Raw genomic sequence first — 22,192 nt, forward strand, 5'->3', positions numbered from 1 at the left:
TCATAAGGGCGGAGCGGAGTCACAGCCGCAGTCCAAAGGCTCTTGGAAAAAACTCCCAGCTCGTTCCTAGTCTCACTCTCGGCATGCATGCCAAAAAGCAGAGACAGCGTCCCCCCTGGCAGCACGTCTTTCAGGCAGGTCGGCCAGCAGCTTTCCTCCCGGGCTGCTGATCCTTGACCTCTGCCACCGCTGGTGTCCTGGATGTCTGGCTGTGACATGCACACTCTGCCAGGCGACACGGCAATATTCTCTTTGCTGGGAAAGTATCCAGCGTGTGTCCACAAGTACTCGCTGCACCCCTGTTAAGAGGGTCGGGATGTCTGTGTCACTCCCCCACGACTGCCACTGGGCTCCTCCTCATCGCGCCTGTCGTGGCTGCGGCAGCACACACAGATAGTGCCAGCTGCCGAAGTGGCGTGATGCCCCGAACTCAGTGTGGTTTGTATCCCGCTTCTCAGTAGGGCTTGCGAAGCTCCCAATCGGCTGCCTGTTAAAACTCCTCGACGCCACGTGGGAGAACATCCTTGGCGTGCAACAGCGGGTACACCGGCCTCGCATTTCCTTCGTGAGCTCTGTAAGCCCTCGGAGGAAGGCTCGCAGCCCACCCACCTGCTTGTGTCCCGAGTGAGGATTGCGTTGTTTTTTTCCTACGATATTTCCACCCCGCAGCCCCACGTCCAACCCCGCTCAGGGCTTTTTTCCCAGGCCGCGCCTCTGTGCGGTGGCGATGTAAAAAACCGACCGAGCGCTGAGCAGCCCAAAACGAAACCCATCTGCCAGGCGCGGCATGGTGAGGCTGCTGCCTCGTCAAAGCCCCTCCCCTTCGAATGCAGAGTAATAAAGTCCAGGTGACTGCGCTCTGAGGAAAACCTGACTTTAAACACCTAAGTACCCAGCCGCCCCCTCCCAACACCGCAGCGGGCGGGGCGGGCCCGCCGCCTGCGCAGACGGGGCTGCGGGCCCGGGAGGGGCCGCGTCTGCCGCTGCCCAAGGGGGTTCGTGTTCCGGCCCGGCTCCGTGTCCTCTAGGGCTTCGCCGGCCCCCGTGGCCCCGCAGCGCCCTGCCGGGGCCGTCCGGGCGCGCCTGCCCGCGGCTAAGAGGCTCCTGCCCGCTTCATTTCGGGCTCGGAGCGGGAGGGCCCTCGCTGGGCGGGCCCTGAGGCGGGCTGTGGAAGCACGGCCCTGCCCGGGACAGCCCTGCCGTGCTTTTGGCTTTTCCCTTTATCCCCCTCCAAGACGTGTGGCTGCCCTTGGAGGCGCTGCAGCTGCGTTCCTGCCCGGGGACTGGTGAGGGGTGGGCACAGCGGCCGTGCCGAGGCCGCGGAGTGCTCCGGCGGTAGGGGGGCCTGCTTCGCCCTGTGTTCCCCTTGTTGTCCCCCACCCCCAAGGGAGCGGTTGTTGAAATAATCCCGTGTCTGCCTGCAGGAGAAGGGGAGAGAAAGGACACCGGGAGGAAGAGAACCCTCCTCACCTGCATCCGCCCAAACCAGCTGAGCAGGGCAGTGGGTAAGGCCACCGCCTCGCACCCCGCCTTCATCCATTGCACCCTCCGGGTGTGCTGCCAGCTGGGAAAGCTTATGCAGGACTGGTGGCACCCTTGGATAATGCCTGGTAGCATTTCCACCGTTTGAGGGTGGCCCAGAGGAAAATCAGGTTTCCTCCTGGAACTGCTCCGGGTTGCTCACTGAAAATAATGGTGGTAATGGGAGAGGGTGGGAAACAGGATTTGGGTTTTGTGAGCCTGTGGTTTACTCTACAGGATGGGTTATGTGACCCTCTTAAACCACGTTTCCTGGTTGAGGTTTGACACGGTATAGGCTATCTGTTGACGTCGAGGCACTGTGAGATAAACCTGTTGGGGAAATACCTGATCTCCACAGGAGGGAGGGAAGGTTGCCAGCTTTAATTTGCTTCTCTGCTTGATGGGTTTTGAATAAACAGCCCAATCTGGCAGCTTCTTGTATAGAAACCCTTGATTTTATTTCTAGAATAGACCAACCCTTTTCCAGGAGATCTCCACTGCTGTCAAAAGCATTCCAGGGCCTTACTAAATGTGCTGTTTCTGATTCCTAGGAAAACTTTTCCTCTGTGCCAGACCCAACAAACAGGGGTGTACCTGATGACTGACTGTTGATATTGGCTGGCATATGTAGTTTGAAAGGTCACACTGTCCATCAGCCAAATCAGCTGATGTGAAGCATCTAACTGACCTGTTTGTTTCATTCCAGCAAGATGGGATTGACAAACCACGAGGGAATAATGAGGGAATCCTGAAGCAGTAACAGACTCTTTGCTCCTGGACTCTGCCCAAGGGGACTGTTTGCTCTTACCAGGTATGGCACAGAGATGATAGTGCCTCTCTTCATGTGCCTGAAGGCCCAGGGCTGAGCCTATTCGCACAAACAGGTCTCACCATCACTTTTGGGAGTAGGACTGCTGTGTACTTGACCTAGGAGAACTAGAGGGAGCTGATCTAGGGGAAAACTCTTTTTTTTTTTTTTTTTTTTTTTAAATACAGCTGATTTGTTTTATATAAACCTGATCAAAACATGGTTGCATATGTTGTTAGTTCTCTTGTGGCCAGACAAGGAAGGGGACCAGCACAGGCAACTGACAGAGACAGCCAGGACCACTGCAGCCCTATCAATGACGGTCTGGTATCAGAGCAGCAGCTCCTGTTGCTGTAATTTGCCACTCACCCTTGAAGGGATAAAATTCACTGGGGGTTTGGTGTGGGTTTTTGGAGTTTTGGGAGTTTTTTCCAGACCAATGACTGAAAGAGGCAGATCTCTAAAATTTACTTGTACTTAAAAAGTAGCACGCATCGTGAACACAATATGTGAGGAAAGTTTCTCCTGTTATGTGTTCCTTATGCACAGATTGTTTATGTTTTGGGACTTGAAGAGCAAGGGAGGAGAAGCTTCCTTCTTCAGTGACCGGTCTGGGGAAGAGGGTTGTGTACTTTGTTTTGTTTTTAACCTTCCACTCCCTTTTCCCTGGAAACTTCCTGTGAATGTATGGACCTTGCCCTTCCAAGGCAAGGCAGCTGCTCTTCTCTGGTAGTACAGCCAACATTGCCACTCTCTCTTCATTAGTGAGTTCCTCAGCATTTTGAAAGGTCAGAGGTGCACCTTAGCTAAAAGTTTATGCAGCACAGAATCACCTGAGGAATGGTGTTGTTTGTTTGTTTGTTTTAAATCTTCTCATGGGGGTATTGACTTTATTTTTCAGTACTAATCCTTTCTGGGGATTTCTTTACCCTCTGTGCCTGTGACATTCCTTACTGATAATAACCCTGAGACAAGAATTCCTCCTTTTCATTTTATAGAAGAGAAGATAAATGTGAGCCTGACAGGTCACAGGCCATTTCCTAACCATTGGATCTGGTTCCTCTGTCCTGTCACTCTTTACTGAAATAGAAGGAGCTCCTACCCTCCCAGTTTTTTTGCATTTCACTCCTCTTATGCCCCAGACACTTGTGTGACTGTGCATGGAGCTGCTGGACTGGAACGCTTCAGTTTCATCCTCTCCAAAAGAGTTGCCCATCCACTGTGGCCCTTGATGTGGAGCTGAGTGGCACCAACCCTGTCCTGCTCTCCACCCAGCTGCGTGTTCTTGCCCTCTGTGGTGGTGGATGGGTTGAGGACACTTGAGAGAAGGATGTTGAGGTGTGGGGATGCCTCAACCAAAGCTTTCCAAAGTGTTATGCACAGGGTATACTACTGCTCAGGCTTGACTCTTCCTCAGAACCAATTAAGGTGAGTGAGGGGTGGGTCAGGCTCGTTAGCAAGTGCTGGGGGAGGCTATATAAGAACCTCCAGGAGAACTACTCGGCCATTGCTGCTCAGGCTTGACTCTTCCTCAGAACCAATTAAGGTGAGTGAGGGGTGGGTCAGGCTCGTTAGCAAGTGCTGGGGGAGGCTATATAAGAACCTCCAGGAGAACTACTCGGCCATTGCTGCTCAGGCTTGACTCTTCCTCAGAACCAATTAAGGTGAGTGAGGGGTGGGTCAGGCTCGTTAGCAAGTGCTGGGGGAGGCTATATAAGAACCTCCAGGAGCGTGAGCGAACTTCGCTCACGCACCCCCACAGAAGTAGACTAACAGGGTGTGGCACAACAATTTCAAGGCATTTCAAGCCGGCAGGGCACAACCAGCTCCCTTTTCTTGTAGGTGAGTGTGCTTTTTAAAGCTAACAATGGTTTCCAGAAAAACAAAAACTGTTACTGCTGTTAATACTAGGAGTGTGTTTGCTCAGACACTCCCCTCGAAGAAGGATGCAGCCACCCAGGTCTCTGGGTGTGCTGAGTGTCTGAGCCTGGCGTTGGTACCGGAGGATGGTGTAGGAGGTAGCTGTGTACGATGCGAGCAGGTGAGTGATTTGCTGTGCCTTGTAGCAGAACTTAAGGAAGAGGTAGAGAGATTAAGGTGCATTAGGGAGAGTGAAAAGGAAATCGACTGGTGGAGTCAAACCCTTTTAAACCCTAAGGAAGTCCAACAGGAGATGGCAAAGCCCTGCCTCTCCTGCCATAAGACAGATGGAGCAGACCAAAATGATGGGGGGGAATGGAAACAGGTCCCTAATGGGAGAGGTAGAAGAATTCTTTCTAGACCCCCATCACCCCTCAGGGTGCCCTTGAAGAATAGATACGAGACTCTGGACCCAGACAGTCAGGTAGAGGACAGCCAAGATGATCCCTCTAGAGAGCCTCCTTGTTCGGCCCTGTCCAAAAGACGGATTACAACCACAGGTATAAAAAAAAAAAAGAAGGGTAGTTGTAGTCGGTGACTCCTTTTGAGGGGAACTGAGGGCCCTATATGTCGCCCAGACCCATCCCAGAGAGAAGTATGCTGCCTTCCTGGGGCCAGGGTGAGGGATATTAGTAGGAGACTTCCTGAGTTAATTCAGCCCTCAGACTATTATCCTCTGGTGATAGTCCAGGCTGGCAGTGAGGACATTAATCGACGAAGTGCCAAGATAATTAAAAAAGACTTTAAAGCACTGGGTCGGTCAGTTCAGGGGACAGGAGCACAGGTGATATTTGCCTCAGTTCCTGTACTATCTGGGATGGATGAGGAGTTAAATAAAGAGAGGAGTAAAAAAGCCCAACTCCTCAACAGATGGCTAAAGAATTGGTGCCACCATCAAAATTTTGGTTTCTTTGACCATGGAGCAAACTCCATGGTACCTAGTCTCTTAAAATCAGATGGGATTCATCTTTCTAGGAAGAATAAGAGGACTGTAGCCCATAAGTTAGCGAGGCTGATTAGGAGGGCTTTAAACTAGGTTTGAAGGGGAAGGGGTTGAAACCGGGCTCTCCAGTGATCAGCCTAAGGATGGAAAGCCTGAGTTAAGAATTAAATCAACAGCCCACCTGAAGTGCATGTACACCAATGCACGCAGTATGGGCAACAAACAAGAGGAGCTGGAGGCAATTGTGCAGCAGGAAGGCTATGATGTAGTCGCCATCACAGAAACATGGTGGGATGACTCGCATGTCTGGAGTGCTGCTATGGAAGGCTATAAGCTCTTCAGGAAGAACAGGCAGGGGAGGAGAGGTGGAGGGGTGGCTTTATATGTTAGAGACTCTCTGGACCCTGTTGAACTTGAGGTCAGCAACGATAAGGTTGAGTGCCTGTGGACCAGAATCAGGGGGAAGACCAACAAGACTGACATCATCATGGGTGTCTGTTACAGACCGCCCTACCAGGATGATGAAGAGGATGAATTATTCTACAAGCAGCTGGCGGATGTCTCAAAATTGTCAGCCCTTGTCCTTGTAGGTGACTTTAACCTGCCAGATATCTGCTGGGAGCTCAATACTGCAGAGAAGAGACAGTCTAAGAATTTCCTGGAGTGTATAGAGGACAATTTCCTTCATCAACTGGTAAATGAACCTACCAGGGGTAAGGCCCCGCTAGACCTGCTGTTTACAAACAGAGAGGAGCTGGTGGGAGATATAGTGGTTGAAGGCCGCCTAGGAAATAGTGATCATGAAATAATAGAATTTTCAATACTCAGAGATTCAAGGAGAAACAACAATAAAACCTCTACGCTGGACTTCCGGAGGGCAGATTTTGACCTATTGAGAAGTCTAGTCCAGAGCATACCCTGGGAAACAACCCTTGAAAACAAGGGAGTCCAGGAGGGATGGATGTGCTTCAAACAGGAAGTTTTGAGTGCACAGGAACAGGCCATACCGGTGTGCCGAAAGGCAAGCCGGCGGGGAAGACAACCAGCCTGGTTAAACAGGGAAATTCTGAAGCAAATCAGGGATAAAAAGAGAGTTTATCGACTATGGAAGAGAGGGCTTGCTACTTACGAAGAATTCAGGAAGACAGCTAGATCATGCAGAAAGAAAATCAGGGATACAAAAGCGCAATTTGAAGTTAAATTGGCCACTTCTGTTAGGGATAACAAAAAGTCCTTCTATAAATACATTAATAACAAAAGGAGGGGCAAAGAAAACCTCCATTCTTTGATGGACTCGGAGGGAAACATAGTTAATAGAGATGAGGAGAAGGCTGAGGTACTTAACACCTACTTTGCCTCAGTTTTTACCAATAAGACAGGTGGCCCTCAAGGCAACTGGCCTCTGGAGCTGGTAGACAGAGAGGAAACCAAATAGCCCCCTGTATTCCAGGAGGAAATAGTTAGTGACTTACTGAGCCACCTGGATCCTCACAAGTCTATGGGACCAGATGGGATCCATCCTAGGGTAATGAGGAGCTGGCAGAAGAGCTTGCCAAGCCGCTCTCCATTATCTTCCAACAGTCCTGGCTCACTGGGGAGGTCCCACATGATTGGAAGTTGGCAAATATCACCCCAATCCATAAAAAAGGCTGCAAGGCTGACCCTGGTAACTACAGGCCTGTCAGCCTGACCTCGGTGCCTGGCAGAGTTATGGAGCAGATCATCCTGTGTGCAATCACACAGCAGCTACAGGATGGACAAGGGATCAGACCCAGCCAGCACGGGTTTAGGAGAGGCAGATCCTGTTTGACCAACCTGATCTCCTTTTATGATCAGGTGACTCACCTGGTAGATGAGGGGAAGGCTGTGGATGTGGTCTATCTGGACTTCAGCAAAGCCTTTGACACTGTCTCCCATAAGATACTCCTGGAAAAGCTGGCAGCCCATGGCTTGGACAGGGGCACTCTGTGCTGGGTTAAGAACTGGCTGGAGGGCCGGGCCCAGAGAGTGCTGGTGAACGGGGCTGCATCCAGCTGGCGGCCGGTCACCAGTGGTGTCCCCAGGGATCAGTGCTGGGCCCAGTCCTGTTTAACATCTTTATCGATGATCTAGATGAGGGGATTGAGTCCATCATCAGCAAATTTGCTGATGACACCAAGTTGGGAGGGAGTGTCAACCTACCAGAAGGCAGGAGGGCTCTGCAGAGGGACCTGGATAGACTGGAGAGATGGGCTGACTCCAATGGGATGAAGTTCAACAAGGCCAAGTGCCGGGTCCTGCACTTTGGCCACAACAACCCCTGCAGCGCTACAGGCTGGGGACAGAGTGGTTGGAGAGCAGCCAGGTGGAAAGGGACCTGGGGGTGCTGATTGACAGGAAGCTGAACATGAGCCAGCAGTGTGCCCAGGTGGCCAAGAAAGCAAATGGCATCCTGGCCTGCATCAAGAACAGTGTGACCAGCAGGAGCAGGGAAGTGATCCTTCCCCTGTACTCTGCGTTGGTGAGGCCGCACCTTGAGTATTGTGTTCAGCTCTGGGCCCCTCAGTTCAGGAAGGATATTGAGGTGCTGGAGCGGGTCCAGAGAAGAGCAACCAGGCTGGTGAAGGGACTTGAGCACAAGTCCTATGAGGAGAGGCTGAGGGAGCTGGGGTTGTTTAGTCTAGAGAAGAGAAGGCTTAGAGGTGACCTCATCACTCTCTTCAACTACCTGAAGGGAAGTTATAGCCAGGTGGGGGTTGGTCTCTTCTCCCAGGCAACCAACAACAGGACAAGGGGACATGGGCTCAAGCTCTGCCAGGGGAAGTTTAGGTTAGATGTTAGGAAGAAATTCTTTACAGAGAGGGTGATCAGGCATTGGAACGGCCTGCCCAGAGAGGTGGTGGATTCACCATCCCTGGAAGTTTTTAAAAAGAGATTGGACATGGCCCTTAGTGCCATGATATAGTAATTAGAGTTGGATCAGGGGTTGGACTTGATGATCTTGGAGGTCTTTTCCAACCCAATCTGTTCTATGATTCTATGATTCTATGATTCTATGAAGCTGCCCAGGTGTCTCCACAACCCTGTGAGACTGAGACTGCCAAGTTTTGAGATGCTTTTTCTTTCTGCCAGTGAACATAGGCAAGAAGGGTGGGTTTAACTTGAGTCTTCTGGAAGCATCAGTGGAAAGGGACCCTGTAGAACATATCTCTCTAAATTGCACACATAGTATACCCTGAAGGGTGTATACTCCATGGCTTCCTAGTTTTGGGGCCTGTGTCTGTACTTCTGGGAAGCCTTTAAGAAAACCAGGTTTATTGTGGACTCCTAGTTATCAGGGCTGAGGGCTGTTGTCTATAGGATTCACTGTTGTTCTTTCTTCACATCTTTAAATTTGCGCTTCTTTTTTTAAATGAAATATGATTGTGCTAAAACAATTCCTCACAGCTCATAAAGAGGTACAGCAATGCCAAATCATTTGTGTTGACTTCTGCTTAGATTTTTGTGCTCTAAAAATCCAGCTCAGTTGCATTTTTGTCTGCAGTAGGGCCATGGAAGGAACAGAGATGTCACCAAGTGTTAACTCAGAGGAGAGCAGCGTGTTGGACCTTCCCTCTATTTGTGATCCGGCAGAGCTCTTCGTGCCTCCATGCAGTGCTGAAAACACCGAGGAACTTTATCGTTCTGTGGATGCTTTTCCCTCTCTGCCCACAGGTAACACATTCTGCTTCTCCACATGCTCTTTCTTTAGCCAGTTCAGGCAGTGTGTTGTGTGAGTAGGTAACTGCAATCTAGTGCTGGTGCATCTGCCTGTTTTAAAACACAGTTTAGCAGCAGAGGCTGGTCTGTTCCAGCTCCACGAATACAGTGTGAACTGTTGGTTGATGAAGACCCAGGAGAGGAGCTCAGAGGATACTCTCCTTTGCTAATGTCTTGTAACACTCTGTCTTCATGTTTATGTCTTCTCAGAAGGAGTTACTTGAACTAATCCACAGAGCAGTCATTCCAGACATCAGCAGGAAATAATGTATCACCATAGTCAGTAAGAAGTTTTTCAGCTTTCCTCATATCTTCCCTATGGGGCTCATCATGTATCTTCCAGTCATGAACTCAGGATGTGGCCTCTGTGTATTCCTTTAAAATTATAACTGAATGTTTGCTTATGCTAAAGACATCAGTGTGATGAGAACACTTCGGTTCGGATCCTGGGAGAGCAGCAGTTTCCTCACTTGAAGAGGATGATTCCTGCAGAAATATCATTTTAAGTCAGCCACTACTCTCCATTCTTGGGAATGATGTATCTGAGATGATAAGGAGTAGTTGACACATGTACTCAGTACTACAGCTATCAGGCCAATCAGCTTGAATACATGGCAGAGAAATGTGAGAAATCCAAAATGCTCTAGCAGTGACACTTCTTGCCATATATTCATGCTGTCTGGAATAAAGTTATTATATTAAATGTATTCATTATATTTAATGCAGCTGCGTTCCTGCCCGGGGACTGGTGAGGGGGTGGGCACAGCGGCCGTGCCGAGGCCGCGGAGTGCTCCGGCGGTAGGGGGGCCTGCTTCGCCCTGTGTTCCCCTTGTTGTCCCCCACCCCCAAGGGAGCGGTTGTTGAAATAATCCCGTGTCTGCCTGCAGGAGAAGGGGAGAGAAAGGACACCGGGAGGAAGAGAACCCCCTCACCTGCATCCGCCCAAACCAGCTGAGCAGGGCAGTGGGTAAGGCCACCGCCTCGCACCCCGCCTTCACCCATTGCACCCTCCGGGTGTGCTGCCAGCTGGGAAAGCTTATGCAGGACTGGTGGCACCCTTGGATAATGCCTGGTAGCATTTGAGGGTGGCCCAGAGGAAAATCAGGCTTCCTCCTGAAACTACTCCTGGTTGCTCGCTGAAAATAATGGTGGTAATGGGAGAGGGTGGGAAACAGGATTTGGGTTTTGTGAGCCTGTGGTTTACTCTACAGGATGGGTTATGTGGCCCTCTTAAAACACGTTTCCTGGTTGAGGTTTGACACAGTATAGGCTATCTGTTGACGTCGAGGCACTGTGAGATAAACCTGTTGGGGAAATACCTGATCTCCACAGGAGGGAGGGAAGGTTGCCAGCTTTAATTTGCTTCTCTGCTTGATGGGTTTTGAATAAACAGCCCAATCTGGCAGCTTCTTGTATAGAAACCCTTGATTTTATTTCTAGAATAGACCAACCCTTTTCCAGGAGATCTCCACTGCTGTCAAAAGCATTCCAGGGCCTTACTAAATGTGCTGTTTCTGATTCCTAGGAAAACTTTTCCTCTGTGCCAGACCCAACAAACAGGGGTGTACCTGATGACTGACTGTTGATATTGGCTGGCATATGTAGTTTGAAAGGTCACACTGTCCATCAGCCAAATCAGCTGATGTGAAGCATCTAACTGACCTGTTTGTTTCATTCCAGCAAGATGGGATTGACAAACCACGAGGGAATAATGAGGGAATCCTGAAGCAGTAACAGACTCTTTGCTCCTGGACTCTGCCCAAGGGGACTGTTTGCTCTTACCAGGTATGGCACAGAGATGATAGTGCCTCTCTTTCATGTGCCTGAAGGCCCAGGGCTGAGCCTATTCGCACAAACAGGTCTCACCATCACTTTTGGGAGTAGGACTGCTGTGTACTTGACCTAGGAGAACTAGAGGGAGCTGATCTAGGGGAAAACTCTTTTTTTTTTTTTTTTTTTTAAAATACAGCTGATTTGTTTTATATAAACCTGATCAAAACATGGTTGCATATGTTGTTAGTTCTCTTGTGGCCAGACAAGGAAGGGGACCAGCACAGGCAACTGACAGAGACAGCCAGGACCACTGCAGCCCTATCAATGACGGTCTGGTATCAGAGCAGCAGCTCCTGTTGCTGTAATTTGCCACTCACCCTTGAAGGGATAAAATTCACTGGGGGTTTGGTGTGGGTTTTTGGAGTTTTGGGAGTTTTTTCCAGACCAATGACTGAAAGAGGCAGATCTCTAAAATTTACTTGTACTTAAAAAGTAGCACGCATCGTGAACACAATATGTGAGGAAAGTTTCTCCTGTTATGTGTTCCTTATGCACAGATTGTTTATGTTTTGGGACTTGAAGAGCAAGGGAGGAGAAGCTTCCTTCTTCAGTGACCGGTCTGGGGAAGAGGGTTGTGTCCTTTGTTTTGTTTTTAACCTTCCACTCCCTTTTCCCTGGAAACTTCCTGTGAATGTATGGACCTTGCCCTTCCAAGGCAAGGCAGCTGCTCTTCTCTGGTAGTACAGCCAACATTGCCACTCTCTCTTCATTAGTGAGTTCCTCAGCATTTTGAAAGGTCAGAGGTGCATCTTAGCTAAAAGTTTATGCAGCACAGAATCACCTTTCCAAAGTGTTATGCACAGGGTATACTATGTAGCTGCCCAGGTGTCTCCACAACCCCGTGAGACTGAGACTGCCAAGTTTTAAGATGCTTTTTCTTTCTGCCAGTGAACATAGGCAAGAAGGGTGGGTTTAACTTGAGACTTCTGGAAGCATCAGTGGAAAGGGACCCTGTAGAACATATCTCTCTAAATTGCACACATAGTATAACCCTGGAGGGTGTATACTCCATGGCTTCCTAGTTTTGGGGCCTGTGTCTGTACTTCTGGGAAGCCTTGAAGAAAACCAGGTTTATTGTGGACTCCTAGTTATCAGGGCTGAGGGCTGTTGTCTATAGGATTCACTGTTGTTCTTTCTTCACATCTTTAAATTTGCGCTTCTTTTTTTAAATGAAATATGATTGTGCTAAAACAATTCCTCGCAGCTCATAAAGAGGTACAGCAATCCCAAATCATTTGTGTTGACTTCTACTTAGATTTTTGTGCTCTAAAAATCCAGCTCAGTTGCATTTTTGTCTGCAGCAGGACCATGGAAGGAACAGAGATGTCACCAAGTGTTAACTCAGAGGAGAGCAGTGTGTTGGACCTTCCCTCTATTTGTGATCCGGCAGAGCTCTTCGTGCCTCCACACAGTGCTGAAAACACCGAGGAACTTTGTCGTTCTGTGGATGCTTTTCCCTCTCTGCCCACAGGTAACACATTCTGCTTCTCCACGTGCTCTTTCTTTAGCCAGTTCAGGCAGTGTGTTGTGGGAGTAGGTAACTGCAATCTAATGCTGGTGCATCTGCCTGTTTTAAAACACAGTTTAGCAGAAGTACAGTCTGTTCCAGCTCCACAGATACAGTGTGAACTGTGGGTTGATGAGACCCAGGAGAGGAGCTCAGAGGATACTCTCAGCTGCTAATGTCTTGACAACACTCTGTCTTCATGTTTAATGTCTTCTCAGGAGTTACTTGAACTAATCCACAGAGCAGTCATTCAGACATCAGCAGGAAATAATGTATCACCATAGTCAGTAAGAAGTTTTTCAGCTTTTCCTCATCTTCCCTATGGGCTCATCATGTATCTTCCAGTCATGAACTCAGGATGTGGCCTCTGTAGCCCATTACTTTAGAATTATAACTGAATGTTTGCTTATGCTAAAGACATCAGTGTGATGAGAACTGCTTCAGTTCGACTCCTGGGAGGCAGCAGTTTCCTCGCTTGAAAGAGGGATGATTCCTGCAGAAATATCATTTTAAGTCAGCCACTACTCTCCATTCTTGGGAGTAATGGTGTATCTGAGATGATAAGGAGTAGTTGACACATACTCAGTACTACAGCTATCAGGCCAATCAGCTTGAATACATGGCAAGAAATGTGAAATCAAAATGCTCTAGCCCAGTGACACTTCTTGCCATATATTCATGCTGTCTGGAATGAAAGTTGTATATTAAATGTATTCATTATATTTAATATGGGGGAGGGAAATATATTCTGGTTAGCAAATAGTGTGTGGAGAGGATTTGTCAAGACACCTGAGCAAGTGAAACATCACTGATGACGTTTCTGGTTGCTTTAAAATCTTAAGTAGTGTAAAAGTAGAATTTGGTTCCTTCTTACTCTAACACTGGGTGGTTTTCTTTGGCCTGCTTCCAAGAAGCGAGCTTGGAATCCGACAGGCGAGGTTTTTTCAGTGGGAATTCCACAATTTTGCATGCTGAAAAGGTAAGCAGTGGGATCTACCAGCTAATTAGCTTTGTTGATGTCGACTACTCGCCTGTGCAGTTGTCTTCACCACCAGGTGTGGGATATCCAGAACTGTAATAGAATCTGCAAACAGTAAATACCAAGCCTTGCTTTGGTTTTGCTGTGCAGACCAGGAATTCACACACGTGTTATGTTAGTAATGATGAAAATCTTCTGCTGTTAACCTCTGCTTTAAACCATGACACACGTCACATTCCACAATCCACGTTGCATTAGAGCAATAGTGTCTCTGGTTTGAGATTCTGCTTTATTTTTTGTGTATGGGTGCAATGACCACCACTATGAGGAATGCCCTGAGCAAGCCTTTTCTGCTGTGGTGGAGAAGTTCCTCTGATAGTGAGACAGGCTCGAAGGCATTTGTTTACTCAGATTTCACAAGCCCTGTGGTGCAGGTATGAAGAAATTTTGGGAGCTGTGAGGCAGTTCCTGCAGTGTGTTGCACAAGAACCATTTAGTGTGGCTCAGGGCAAGTGGACTTGATTGCTCTGTGGAATGGGGTGCACGGAAGAACTGCGTGACCACTTAGCAGTCCTAAGGGTGTTCTGAGGCTTAGTGGAAGTGACATACGTGGAAATGACAGCACTGGGCAAATCATTCATGGTGCACGTGTGGAATATGTAGCTGAAGCTCAGTACCAAGGTATGCTGAGAGGCCACATCCTGCCTCCTTGCTGTCTCCAGCACCCTCTGATAGCAGTGTGGATTCCAGCTGTGCTGAGGAGGGCAGATTAGGCCCATGAACCCTCCCCTTTTTTGCTTGTTTTAGAGATGGATCACAGCTGAAGCCAGTTGGAAATAACTGTGGGATGCGTGCTGTACAATGGTTCCTTACTCTGTGCTCCTGGGATTGAAATAACCAAGTATCACAGCATAAGCAGTTAATGCTCTGACATCTTGGTTCCTTTCTCCTTATAACAACATTAAACCAATATACATACTCACTTGAACTCTCTCTTTTGATGCAACTTCAGCTTTCTAAGCCATTGAGTTTGGTCAGTGTGGCAGAAGAGGCAGGAGGAGCCTTTTAAAAACAGTCTGCCTGTGTCAGATGTTCGTGGACAAGCAAGTTCTGTCAAATGTATCTTGGGAAAGGAAGCTCCTTTACTTGTTTGTTTTCTTGTGAGGAGACACTGAGACGGTGCTGTGACACAATGTAAGTGAGGAGAGCAGGAGTGGCTATAGGTTATATGAACAGAAGATTGCATCCTGGGGCTTGGGCAGGATGGATGGTAAGTCTTCCCATCAAACTTGTAAGGTTTCTGTTAGGGGTGAGGATTTTCCTTAATGATTCAAAAACATTTCCTCTGGGAATGTGGCAGCTTCCTTAGGAAAGGAACAGACTGATGGGACAGGTTGTGTTTTCTGACATCTGCCCCGTGAACTGGTCTGAGACTGACTAAGATATCCTGCCATCAGTGCCTCAGGAGATGGAAGTGGTTATGGGGGTATTCCCAGTGTCTGAGTGACTCATAATAGGTCTTATTAGCCTAAAGAGGCTCCATCAGTGGTAACAGAAGATAGTACCCATTAGCCATGAAAACAGGGCTTTCTGACAACAGGCATCCCTAGGCAAGAAAACAAGTGGTCCTGTAGGAATAGTGCTAAATGTCTAAGTTATGTATAAATGAGTGGGTTTACGATTTGTGTGGAAATGAGGGTTCTACTCTTGCAACAAGCATTCAGACCTTTAGCTTGTTGTCATAATGAGTTCAGTTGTGTAAGTGGTGATAGACTACGAAAGGTTCACTGATCCAGTTCAGTTTTCTGTGTGCTTTTATCTTTTTTTACCCCATACTGGAAAATAATTTTTAAATTTTTAAAAGTAAATTGTTTATTGTTTTTCTAATCTGCATCACTCAGTTGCAGAGTTCAGCAGGAACTACTTCCTCTGGATTAGGAGAAGTTGCCAGCAAAAGTTCTTACTTGGCAGGCAGCACTCAGGTGTGTGTGTGTGTGGGAAAGCCTTAAATTATTCGGATTGATATTTCAAAAGAAGCTAATAAAGGTTGTTTCCAAAGAAAATAGATCGCTCACAGTGTAACTTTTCATTTACGGCACTGAACCAGAGAGTACCAGGGACAGTGGAAACATAATATTTGCCTGGAAAATAAGCAACCTAAAAAAGTGTTAGAGAACAGACGACAGATGTGCTCTACAAGTTGATTCAGGCAGGGTTCTGGCCTCTGCCCATGCTCCGTGATCAGCCAGAACTGGGTTTGGCAGTGCAGCCCTGGAGTAATTCTACTAAGTTTGGAGGCAGCATTTGAGAGCTCAGCTGTGGAACCATGCTTGGGAGGCTCCTGTGTGAAGCACTGGCAAAGCTCAGCCCCGTCTGCGTCCATGGCCCTTCCTCAGGGCTGGTGGTCGTGGGGAGATGTGTCTCCTTGTTTGCCCTGTAGCTTCTGCCTTAATGGCTTTTTCTTTGTAATAAAAAGTAATCAAAAAGCTGTGTCCTTAGGAAAATGGATGTGTAGACAGGGTCAGCCAGTGGAGGAAAATGGGAGTGCCACAGGAACAGAGAAAATAAGAGGGATGACAGTAGGAGAGGAAAGATGATGCTGGAGAGATGGGGTGATGAAGGAACACAGAGTTTACCATGGGCTTGAAGAGACCTGCAATTATCTAAAAGTTGGCTAGCTTTTTTAAAAAAAAAAACCAAGCAACCAAAATTAATTAAAGCCAGTTTGGGAGGATAGAGATGTTCAACCTTGAGTTGCCTGTCCAAAACAGCTGCTTCTCTTCCTGTAGTTTGCTTCAAGTTTGAGCCCAGGCTTACCTGTAGTTATTTTCCATGGGCTTCCCTGACCTCTCTAATGCAGTGAGAATCCCAGCCTGCCCCTGACTGTGCTTATTATTCCTGGTCAATCCTTAGTGCTGGTACCTAGGTGGCCACATGAGAAGTCAGCTCAGGGAATTGGCCCAGCGTTCTGGGCAGCCACGTGAATATTTGCATGGCTGAGATGGGGACAGCTCCTCTTTCAGGCAGCAGCACAGGTACAGCTAAGATACACTGGTCTGCAACATGTCCTGTCTTTCACAGGGGGTTACAGTCTTTGCAGGATGGTGGCTTCTGAAAGAAGTAGTATTAAAGTATTAATCACTTTTCCCTTTGTGTAGCCAGGCTCTAGGTTCTTTCTGATCAGTCGTGGGGGTTTTGTAGGCTTTCTTCAAAAATAGTCCATTTGGAATAAGTTGTGAGAGCTTGGGGAATATGGAACAGGCCATTTCGCTGGAGACTCAGTGGCTTCAAGCAAATCAGTGAGCCTGGGCCATGGCACTGCTACTGAAATTGCCACTCAAATCAAGAGGACTGATCGCAAGATTATCCCAGTTTAAAAGTAAAGGCCATCGTGATTTTTGGACTATTCTGTTGCCTTTCTGGGTTTTCAGTCAACCCGAGCTACTATGTAAAAACAAAACAGATTTTTCAACCTGTTGACGCAGCTGTCAGTTCTACAGGCAATTGGGATTCCTCTGAAAGAAGTGCTACTCATACACAGTGAACTTATATACCTGGTTTTGCGGTGGGTTGATGTGTCTTTTCTTAGGAACTGGGGAGCAGTGCTAATGTTGGTACATGTGTTCTGACTTGTCCTTAAATGCTCTCTCCTGTTTGCCACGTCTGCTGGCCTGTCAAGAGTTGCTTAATGTGTTTTGTAGAAATGGGTTGTGTTTACTGAAGAAGTCTGGTTTGGCCTGTGCTTTTTCTGTTGCGGGAGTTCACGAGTTCACAAGTGCTGACGTAGAGGGAGAAAATGAAAGGAGTGGACTTTGTCACGTCAGCAGCAACCTTTCCAAGGCTGACATTTGATGGGTGCTTGGAGGTTCAGTTCAGCCCAGAACTCAAGTGTTCATTACTTGGTATAGAAATTATAGCTTGGCCATCTGAGCTACCAAAAGCTGCAAAATTTCCATAATGGCTTTTTGTCTGGCCATGCTGAAGACGATCTGAAGGCTAAAGACATTTATATATAGCCTCTTTAAGAGGTCTGTGTAACTTTTTAAGTCTAAAATGTGTGTGATACTTTATTTTAAATCACTTTCAGACTGAGGCAAAGCTGAGCTAAAAGGGGCTTGTACTTCCACTTCGGGCTGCCATGGTTAGGTACAGAAACTTCTCATCGTTTCTGTTTACCAAAAAGATATAGATCCCACTAAGAATATTTTACTCTTTGGCTCGATTTGAAGCAGAGGGTGCTGTACTGAGGTGCTTTGTGCTGTTGTGAAGAGTCTGCTTTGACTGTAGGAAGTTAACATGCTCTCCCCACTTGGAAACTCACTTCGGTTTGGACTGTGGTCCCAAACAACATCAGAATTAATGATATTTTTTTAAAACCAGTCAATTGGTTTGGAATTGGTTAAGCACAGTGCTTAACTGCCCCGGCCTTGATGAAGAACGTGGTCCCTATTTTGGGAATTAGTGGATTTTTATTGAGTTTGGTTTGTTTCCTGCTGCCCTCTAGTGCTCAATGTTACCTGTTTCTGATTCCATGCTTAGAGGGCTGGTGTTTTGCGGTTTTTTTTCAGGTGGTGCTGGGGATGTCTGTCACTGTGCAGAGCTCAGTCCCCTGTCAGTATACTGCTGCTGAGAAATCATGCTAAATGACCCTCAAAGCTGATGTGGGAATAATTCTGAGGAGTGCTGACTGCTCGTTGTTTGCTGCATGGATCTTGGCATAAGGTCACTAATATTGCATGGTGGTGAAATACTTGGTTTTACCTGGGAATGGCCAGGTAATACTTCTGGCTATCACAGTTACAGTTGTGCTGGGATATAATTTTGCTATGGAATCGAAGGGTCTTTAAATATTGGTTATGTTTTGCTTTTTTGGGATGTGAGTGTAAATTTTTTTAGTCTGTCTGAAAGTTCTGTTTTTAGTGGGTTTTGTCACTCATACTAGTATAAACATCCAGTTATTTGTCAAAGCAAGCAATTTGTTTAGCTTATCAAAACCAAAGAAGCACCTATTTTCAAGTGAATATATTTGTTTTGGGTTTTTAATTGATGATTTTTAATCAAGTACATGCTCAAATGTGATGAAAATACTACATTTTTCTTAGACTCCAGTCTTATCAAAAGGAAAAAGAAAGGTAAAATGTTTCAAATGCTAATAATTTTGTATAGATGGTGTGATCCAGTGGGGCAGTGGAATTGAATTTATGCAGCTCTTTGGCCAGGTAACTGCATGGCTCTGGTGAGTTTGGCATCGTAAGCTCTCCAAGCATATCTGTGTGGCCTGGTTGTGTTGAATATTGAATGAAGCTGCAAGGTGGAATTCATGCTACGTTACGTAGAGGAATGCAGGGAAACTGCACAACACACAAAATAAAGCACCTGGCACCACTGGGTCACTGAAAGCCTTACATATTTTGTAAGGTGTTACATAAAAGCACCCAACCAAAAATAAATCCTAGAAGAGAAACAGGCAGTGCTTTATTCTTCACAGTCTGAGGAAGAAAACGAGTCCTATTGTAGGAGAATTAGAACACTCTACATACATCAGTAAGGGAGAAAATGAGTTGTGACCTTGCCTCTTAGGCTTTAATGCTTCAGAGTACCTCTGTGTTCTATGAAAGTGAACAGTTTGTATTAACCATTAATAATTAGAAATCAACTACAGAGAAAATAACAAATGCAATAACAAAGCTTCAATAACAAAGACAAGGAGTTGTGCTTATGCACCAAAGTTATCTGATTGGATTCTGTGGCTCTGCATGAAGGAGAGCTTGGGAGTTTGACTCTTGGAGGTGCTGGGAAACAACTGAGAAACTCTGAGGTTTTGAATTTTCTCGTCTGTAGTTACACCTTCTGCTCAGAGTGAGTTTTTTTGTGCTACGCAGCTCATATGCTTTTCCCAGAAAAAAAAGGATTTGGATTTGGTAGGTTTACTCATGTTAGGCACACAGTTTCAGCTGTATCCACCAATCTAATTTCCAGGCCTTCCAACATGGAAAGGAGCATAATACGTGTCCTTCATGTTATCCCTGAATCCTTAAGGAGTGCTGGCACAATACAGAACTTGGAATTTGTATATTTGAGGGTGACTTTGAAGGACGATCGCTGTTGTTTCCTATCATTCATTGTTTTCATGTCTGCAGATAGGGCTAATTAAACCCTTGCCAACCTCTCTAGGTAGAGGCAGAAACAGAATGGGTTGATTTCCAGTTTGGGATGTTCCCATCAAACTTTAAACAGTGAAGTGGTTTCTAAATTGTTCCAAATGTTCTAAGTTTCTATATGATCTCAGTCGTTCTAAGTGTTGGCAGGAGTTTTGTTTCCTTCCTAAAGCCAGTCCTAAGCAGTTGCCTATCAAATTTGTGACTGGACACTGTAGCCTTCTATGATAACTACTGCAGGATTACAGTAGAGCCAGGAGCTAGTGGCTAATCCAAATGATGGCTCAGGTTACCCAGAGAGGTGATGGATGCCCCATCCCTGGAAACATGCAAGGTCAGGTTGGAAGAGGCTCTGGGCAACCTGATCTAGTTGAAAATGTCCCTGCTCATTGCAGGGAGCTCAGACTAGACTACCTTACCTCAGTGCTCTGGGTTCTGGAGCTCAGGATTCCCCTGCAGCCCATGGTGCAGACTGTAGTGAGGCAGCTGTGCCCCTGCAGCCCAAAGACATCCAGGGTGGAGCAGAGGCCCACCTGCAACCCGTGGAGAAGATCCACAACAGAGCAGGTGGATGTCTGAGAGACTGGCTGTGACCCTGTGTGAAGCCCATGCTGGAACAGGCTTCTTGCAGGACTTGAAGATCCATGGACAGAGGAGCCCACAGTGGAGCAGGTTTCATGGTAGGACGTGTGACCCCATGGGGGACCCACGCTGGAGCAGCCTGTTCCTCAAGGGCTGACCGTGTGGAGAGGACCAGCATTGGAGCAGTTCATGAAGAACTGTAGCCCGTGGAAAGGACTCGTCCTGGAGAAGTTTGAGGAAGACTTTCTTCTGTGGGAGGGACTCCACCATGCAGGAGCAGGAGAAGGTCTCCTCTCCCTGAGGGGGAAGCAGTGGCAGAAACATTGATGAGCTGGCTTTCTGTAACTCCCATTCCCAGTCTCTCTGCACTGCTGTGGGAGGAGGAGGAGAAGGTAGAACCCGGGAAGGATGGAGGGATGAGAAGATGTTTTTGGAATTTGTTTTACTTCTCATTAACCTACTCTGATTTTGGTTGGTAATAAATTCAGGTAATTTCCCCAAGCTGAGTCTGTTTTGCCCGTGATGGTAATCAGTGAGTGATCTCTCCCTGTCCTTATTTCAACTCATGAACATTTCATTCCATTTTCTTACCCCTGTCCAGTTCTGGAGGGCAGTTTGGCTTTGGAGGGACATCTGTGATCCAGCTGGAGTGAAACCACCACACCATCAGTGCCAGGCAGTGGGACTTGTTAGGTTCATAGAGCGGTGTCTGCCCACTGGTGGGACTGGGGTCTTTGTGTCTCACCTTGCCCTGTGACAGTGGTGTAAGAATCCCTGTGGGCCATTTCTTCCTTACCTTTGTCTAAAGTGTCATTCCAACCTCAGTTTTTAGTTCTCTCATCGTAGCTGTCGGTGTTTATCCATTGTTGTGACCTAATCTAATTCAGACTGTGCTAATGTCATTATGGCAATTGTTCCTAAGGTAGCTGTGAGGCAGTTTTGCACATGCTGGTACCAGTGCTGTTTTATCTTACCAGTGAGAATTAACCATTTAAATAAGAAGGAATTCAATCCTGTAAGTAAATGTCAAGAGTTTGTTCAACGGATAAGAATGGACAAGAGTTTGTTCAATTCTTTATGAATCATTTTCCATCCTCTGAAGCGCAGATGTGGAGTCCTTTGAGATGGAAAATTGTAGATTGGGAACAAAAGCCATTCAAATAGTGTTTTACAGGGGTATAATAAACAAATGTAGACCCTCCAAAACCTGTACCTTTCAGCCATCATTTGGAACAACCACAATGCCATTAAATATTATAGGAACAAAGAATAATTTTAACGTAGTACAAAAAGACCTCAGGAATTCTTACTACCAAAATGCAGACTGATACCAGGGTGGGATTGGGGTGTCTTTGGTTAGCCAAATGCTATTGGCTCAGCAAAGCTGCAGAATACAGTGGCTGAAATGCTGATCCTTGTTTGGGTTCCTCCTTAATGGGTGCTTCCTTGAGCTTCCCCATCCCGTAGATACTTTTTTATCACATATGTAGTGCAAAGTTTCTTCTGTGCTTGAAGCTTCTCTTCTAATCTTACTCAGCTTTTTCAAAAATGTGAGCTCTGTTCCTTGCCCCTGGAAGTCATCAGTGGAGATAGATCCATGCTGGAGCAGCTGGATGCTAGACATGATGCTTCTGGAGGCAGCAGAGTGTTTACTCAGTAGTTCCCTGTAAAAACAAAAGTTCACTCAGGATGGCTGCCTTCACTAAAGTGGACTCCCATCTGGAACAAATTGTTTTGTAAATTGTTTTTATTTGGGCTCCAGAATTTTCAAGGAAAGACTTTGTTAGCAGGTCTGTGTGGCATCTGGGTAGCCAGCATGGAAGCCATGGCCTAGGACAATATTTCAGGAAATTATTGTCGTTCCTTGTCTAGTCCTTCAGGAGCTTGATTCCAAAATGCAGAGATGCCCATGATACCAGTTTCACACACCGGTGTTGGGGCTCCTCCATTTTTCTGTGTATGGCTGTAGGGGATGTACTGAATGCTGCAAGCAGTGGGGTCAGGACATGAACCTCTGGCTTGTTACAGGCAGAGAGGCGGGCATTAGAGATTCTTGTTTTCCTGTGACAGTTATTTTGGTGAAAAACTGTAGTGGAAATTCTGTGAGTTCTTTTATGAAAGATAAATACCTGATTTGGACTCATCAGTGCCATCCTGCCCAGGGACTGCTTTTATCACCTGCTTCTCACTCCATTGCTAGCAT

The 22,192-nt window shown here is 47.0% G+C and overlaps 1 protein-coding gene across 9 annotated transcripts in view; it reads left to right on the top strand.

Annotated features, from left to right (window-relative positions):
* Window positions 1-1,007: 1,007 nt before the first annotated feature.
* Window positions 1,008-22,192, top strand: part of SHLD1 (shieldin complex subunit 1) — a 56,231-nt gene continuing 35,046 nt past the window's right edge. For 2 of the 9 annotated variants that reach the window (XM_050316812.1, XM_050316813.1), the window contains exons 1-2: window positions 5,745-5,886; window positions 8,716-8,885. In XM_050316812.1, coding sequence (XP_050172769.1) covers window positions 8,723-8,885 — 163 coding nt within the window. In that variant the 5' untranslated portion in view covers window positions 5,745-5,886; window positions 8,716-8,722. Of the gene's footprint in view, window positions 1,287-1,424; window positions 1,506-2,227; window positions 2,333-5,744; window positions 5,887-8,715; window positions 8,886-9,764; window positions 9,898-10,610; window positions 10,716-12,064; window positions 12,235-22,192 lie in introns of those variants that run through there. The other 7 variants (XM_050316804.1, XM_050316808.1, XM_050316806.1 and 4 more) reach the window with 7 other exon arrangements.

Source organism: Myiozetetes cayanensis, unplaced genomic scaffold, assembly GCF_022539395.1.
Source record: "Myiozetetes cayanensis isolate MyiCay16 unplaced genomic scaffold, myiCay2020 scf2-11, whole genome shotgun sequence".
In the NCBI taxonomy this organism is placed as follows: domain Eukaryota; kingdom Metazoa; phylum Chordata; class Aves; order Passeriformes; family Tyrannidae; genus Myiozetetes; species Myiozetetes cayanensis.